This window comes from Hevea brasiliensis, chromosome 6, assembly GCF_030052815.1.
Source record: "Hevea brasiliensis isolate MT/VB/25A 57/8 chromosome 6, ASM3005281v1, whole genome shotgun sequence".
In the NCBI taxonomy this organism is placed as follows: domain Eukaryota; kingdom Viridiplantae; phylum Streptophyta; class Magnoliopsida; order Malpighiales; family Euphorbiaceae; genus Hevea; species Hevea brasiliensis.
Window position 1 is genome coordinate 99,465,837 of NC_079498.1, and position 5,578 is coordinate 99,471,414.

Below are 5,578 nucleotides of genomic sequence, written 5' to 3' on the forward strand. Positions count from 1 at the left end.
CCTTTCTTTTCTTCAATCACATCAAACCACTCCTTCTTTGAGCATATATGGAATGGGCAAGCAGAATCCATTAACCACTCATCTTGTAATGGATCTTTTGCCTTTTCCTTATCATCATCCACATTCAAACATTCACTATCAATACCATCATCCAATGTCATTGCAGCAATTCCTTATTTTTCTTTTCTGCGACTCCTTTTGAATTGTTTAAACTCTACAAGATCTTCCTCTATCTTCATACAATGGTAGTGAATGTGGCCATTCTCATGACAGTAGTAACATTCTCTATCTTCATGGTCTACTCGTAGTCTCGAACTCCATCTACTATTCCTTCTCTAATTATTTCCACGTGAATTGCTTCTACCACGATTAGAACCAGCAACAAAAGCTCTACCTTCATTGCTACTACTTGTCTCTTGAACTTCTCATGATCTAAGATAACTGCGATAACCTCCCCCACCTTCAAAGTCTCCTTCCTAACTGTTAGAGGTTAAAAGCAAAAGGGCTTTATCTTTTTCATCAACCTTCACACCAACACTAGCCAATTGGGTAATTAATTTATTAAAAATATTAAGATGATCCCTCACATCAGTACCTTCATCCATTCTGAGTTGGTACAACTCCTTCCTCAAGTACGAATGATTTGTGAGTGATTTTGACATGTACAGGCTCTCCAATTTCTTCCATAAAATAACAGGCGAGGTCTCCTCCAAGATATTGTACTTCACATCTAGGGCTAACGTCAATCTAATAGTACTCACAGCCCTTTATAACGTCAATCTAATAGTACTCACAGCCCTTTATTGAAGCTCCTCCAATCATCATCTTTCATGGTCGCTAGTTGCTTCTCGCTCAATGCTTTGATTAATCCTTGTTGCACAAGTACATCCTTCACGGTGCTTTGATACAAACTGAAATTATTTTTCCCATCAAACGGCTCTACCTCAAATTTTATGCTCGCCATCTTTGACATATCGAATCACAGCTCTGATACTACTTGTTATGAAAAATCACACCCACACAAAATAAAGAACACAAAATTTAACGTGGTTCGGTGTAAGCCTACTCTGCCAAACAAATTCACTATGAAGGAAAAATAATTACAACCACTAATTATTTTTCTCACTTTCAAAATCGCTCAAATAAAACTCACAGAATTCAACATATCTCTCTACTTTATCAGCTCTCTGCGATACATTCCATATAATGGCCAACCAACTATTAATATATAACTCTAATTATTAAACTTAATAATTTAAATTATACTAAACTTCATAAACTAATTATACTTTCTAAATTAATTATACTTTCTAATTCTAATTGTACTTGGACTCTAACATTATCAGTTTGTTTTTCCTTTTTATGCCTGATCTTGTTGCTGAGAAGGAAGTTGTTGACTTATTTTATTCTTTGTGTTTCTTACTGTGTGTTGAGCGTCAAGGATCCAACCCCTTCTAGCTTTTCTGGTTATATTAACGAGTGATCATTGTATTGTAAGTGTTCAATTTATATATGTATATTTGTTTTAAGGTCAAACAACTCAGAAGTTGTATTAGATGCCATGGTGACAACAATGACCATTGCCATCTTGGAAAGTGATGATATTTCTTTGGAGATTCTTATTCCCCTTTTAGCCAGTGTGAGAAAGGAAAATCAGGTAATAATTATTTTTCCCTGATTACAATATTGAATTGCATTTTTATTGTCAGTGATGATGCTAATTAGGAACAACTTTTTCTCAGAATGTTTTCTCTAAGCCCTGGAAGTAGGGGAAGTAATAAAAAATTGTGCTGCAAAGATTGAACCTTAAATTTTGAAAGCAGTGAACAGCTTAGGAGTTCCTGTGGACAGTTATGATCAAATAGTTGGTTCTATTTGCCGAAATGCAACTGACTGTATCAAGTCTTTTGATGTCCCTGGTTCTAAGGAACATTTGGTGAGTATGTTCATAATCTTATTCAATTTGTCCTTCTCTGGTGAGGGGAAAGAGGAAGTAAAAAAGAAAACTGATTCTGAATCTTGATGCTGTTCATTGTATGGGTTACTGGAAAGTAAATTAGGACACTAGGCCCTTTTGGTCAAGATTTGCTTGGCATTTCATTGCCTTCTATTAAAATTTTCAGTTTTCCTTTGATTTGATAGGAGATTGTGAAACTATAGTGTTTACTTCTTCTCCCTTTCTTTTTTTTTTTTATTTTTTTTAATAACCTCCATATCACCTATTTTAATGTTGTGCTGGTTTCCTTCAGTGTTTTGCGTTAAAGCTGAAATTTCAGTTCCATCAGTAGCATCCATGTAACAAAGACCAACATCTATGGGTAGGGCTAGCTACAAAATCTGGGTTGGATCCAGAACTGGATCGCCGGTTTCGGGGTCAGGGGACCAGAACCAAAATGAAGGGTATTTTTTTAATTTCTTTTTTGTTAAGTGACAAAGATCTAGTTTTAGCCGGGAACCAGACCGGTCGGGTAAAGTCTGGTTCAACTACAGTTTCAGTCAACCCAGGTTTGACTGGTTTCATTTCTGTTCTGAGTTGGACTGGTCCTGTTCCTGTTCCAAACCAGACCATGGCCACCTCTAATTATAGGTAGAAATGGCATATCAAATAGCGTAAACAACTTCTTTAGGAACAAGGAGTTCCAGTGACATATGACAAATAAAATTTAGTAAACAGATGATAACTGTGTATTTAAGGATATCAGGATGCTGTAACCTGTGAATAGCAATTATATATTTATTATATTAACAATCCATGGACAAACATCTGACTCATGTTTCTCGGGATACATTTCTCTACCTGATGCATACTTCAACGGGCTAATGATGAAAGACCAGCTATCCAATGTATGGGTGGGAAGAGGCTTAGGTGCAAAACTACATCTGAAAATCCTGGAACTGAAGAAACTAATGACAAGGTACAACTGAAAGTGATCTCAAAATTTTTTTCTTGTGGTCCTATTTATATGAATGGTACATTCTGACCATAGATTTCCCTTTGTTTTTAATAAAGAAATTATAATTCACCATAATAGAACTCTGTCTTTTGTTAACCATGCTTTACCCTCTTCATGAAATCAAGCTAAATTTGTGGTTGTAATTGTTTTGTCTTATTTTAGTTCTTGTAGTGTATATAGATGCTTTCCTCAGTACTTGCATTCTGATAATAAGAGTGAATCCTTTCCCATTTATGAGATGTGTTATACTTAGATCACCTTTTTGAAATGCAAATCACTTTCCTTTTACTGCATAATTTTTTTGAAGTTATGTTAAGCAGAAAGTCATGTTATCATCTGGGACACAGTGTGTTCAATACGTAGATAAATATTTAATCTTACTAAATTAAAGGAATGCAAATGAAGAAACTCAAGCTGGATGTAAGGGTAATATGTAAGGTGTAACAGTGTCTGGTGTTGAATGGCTAATTAGTTCTCCATAAGATATTTTCTATTAAATAAAAGCTCATTAAAGATGCAAGATGTAGAAATTAGTTTTAAACTTATAACACTCTTGTGACAGATCATGGTGGGATAATTAAACAGGTTATTCAGTTCACATCCCCCCCTTCCTCTGCTTCTAATCTGAACAGTTGATGTAGAAGATATACCCATAATACTATTGGCATGTTCATGAATAATTTTATGTTTTAGTTGATCGAAATGCTTTGGCTGTTTCTAATGTAAATGCATTAATCCTCAAGTAATACATATATTAACAGGGACAATCAGTAGACTTTATGAGTGCTGGTTCTTCACTTAAACTGTAAGTTTTGCTTTCTATGGTTGTTAAACTTCTATGACCAGAGCATCTCTCACTATATTCTGTAGTTTATATTGAAGTTTCCAAATAATTTCATAATAATTTGTTTTTGATGTGTCAATCGCTGTATTTCTCTTTAATCACATCCAGCTATGCAAAAACTCATGTTATTTTCTTGTCAGGTCCATTTAGCTGCTGTAACAGATATTCATATCTAAAATTGATTGATTTTCTTAGAAGGCAAAGCAGATCCAGATAATTTATTTAGGATACTTGCAGCTGTAGTACAGCACCGGACAACCGGCTGGCTGTTTGCCCAGTTATGGTGCTGTAATTGCACCGGTGATTTATTAAAAGCAATCCATAGATAAAATTTTGGGAAATGCTTAGAATTTCTCCATAGATTTAAACATTGTAGTGAAAAACTTTTTATGCGTTTTTGTGGTAAACAAATTTGAAAAAAAATGTTGTTATGCAGTTAATGCGCTATGTAACATTGTTATTTTGATATATGTGACAGGAAATGGATTCTCTCTCTCTCTCTCTCTCTCTCTATTTATATATATATAGAAAAGTTCATCGAGTTTCGTGAGTTACGGTAATCCTCAATTTTAGAAATCGGTCACATTTAATGGTCACTCCTTAATTTTTTTTTCAGTTGTTTTCTGATGTAATAACAAAAATTTCGCAGGTATATTCAGCAACAAGACCAATCTGTGAACCCATGGAGTTGTCAAAAAGAAAAGCAGCAGAATCAAGAGATGCAGATCCCACCCTCTGAAGACGCATTTCCAGCTAATAGTGGAGGCAGTGGAACAACGATCGTGCAAGGCTATGAAGTCAAGGCTAGTGTTGCGCCTGTACTTACCGCCATATTTGCCTAGTATGGTGATATTGCGGCTAACTGCCGGCACAAGTCACCATCAGTAAGGGCTTGTTTGCTTGAAATTGTCTCTGATATATGTTGTTCGCCGACTACAAAGCACTGACATTCCGCTCACTGTCACTGAGATTAAAGTCCTCCGAAATGAAATAAAAGATTTGGAGGCTAGAAAGCTAAAGCTTTCATGGCTTACCCAACCATTAGAAAAAATTTCTGAAGTAGAAAGGATTGCTGGGATGCGTTCTATGCTCAAGTCTGTAAAAGCAAGTAGCATGTTGGTCATAAAAGCAGCAACCAAGGAGCTGGAAGATGCACTCATGGAGCTAGTGGCACTGCAAAGACGCATGGGGGAGGCTGAAAATAGTGTAAATGCAATGAAGCTTGTGGTTCAAAAGGTTGATGATGCCATTAAAGAGGCTGAGGATCAGGAGCGTCACTGGCTAAGGAGTATGAATAAGCTGCCATAGTGCTTTCTGCAGAAACAAATTAACAAAGTACTTGCTATGAAATATCTTTTTTGTGAGCATTGAGGCCCAATGTTCATCAACTGCATTCTGGTAACCAACACAATCGAACTGCAGTCTAGGCTTGTATGTGTTGGTGTTGGTTGTTCCTGTGTGCTCCTTTTGTTCCTGCCAGTTCTTAAGAAATCAATTTTCCTGTGTTGAGGCTTCCTTGTCGACTCCACAAAAGATCATTGTTCTGTGATTGATGGCTTGAGATTCACGAGAAGGTCTGGTATTATTGTCTCCTATCAGAATTCGAACTCAAGGCTTTACAACTTTAAAGACGGCTCTAGTACTATTGAACTAAAAGTCATTTGTGCAATGTTTTCTTTATTTAATTTATACTATTCCATAATAGATCATTTATGGCAAATTATAGGAAATTATTATTTATTTTTTATATTTTAATGAAAATAATTACTTGTTGTCAGTA

General features: G+C 35.6%; 1 protein-coding gene across 2 annotated transcripts; it reads left to right on the forward strand.

Moving 5' to 3' along the window:
• The first annotated feature begins 1,350 nt into the window (after nucleotides 1-1,350).
• On the forward strand, nucleotides 1,351-5,578 carry LOC110641239 (uncharacterized). 2 transcript variants are annotated; one of them, XM_021792891.2, is made up of 5 exons: nucleotides 1,351-1,657; nucleotides 1,743-1,936; nucleotides 2,836-2,915; nucleotides 3,716-3,759; nucleotides 4,448-5,578. In XM_021792891.2, exons 3-5 carry the CDS (start codon nucleotides 2,847-2,849, stop codon nucleotides 4,638-4,640), a joined length of 306 nt encoding a protein of 101 aa, XP_021648583.2. In that variant the 5' UTR covers nucleotides 1,351-1,657; nucleotides 1,743-1,936; nucleotides 2,836-2,846; the 3' UTR covers nucleotides 4,641-5,578. The 2 variants fall into 2 exon arrangements, with proteins under 2 accessions (XP_021648583.2, XP_021648582.2); XM_021792890.2 differs by having other exon boundaries at nucleotides 1,352-1,657; nucleotides 2,831-2,915.

Bases quoted from the DNA above. Each gene is read 5' to 3' on its own strand.
- LOC110641239 (XM_021792891.2), top strand. From the start codon at position 2,847: ATGGGTGGGAAGAGGCTTAGGTGCAAAACTACATCTGAAAATCCTGGA. The intron at 2,916-3,715 runs GTACAACTGAAA...ATATATTAACAG, and splicing joins CTGAAGAAACTAATGACAAG to GGACAATCAGTAGACTTTAT. The intron at 3,760-4,447 runs GTAAGTTTTGCT...AAAATTTCGCAG, and splicing joins GCTGGTTCTTCACTTAAACT to GTATATTCAGCAACAAGACC.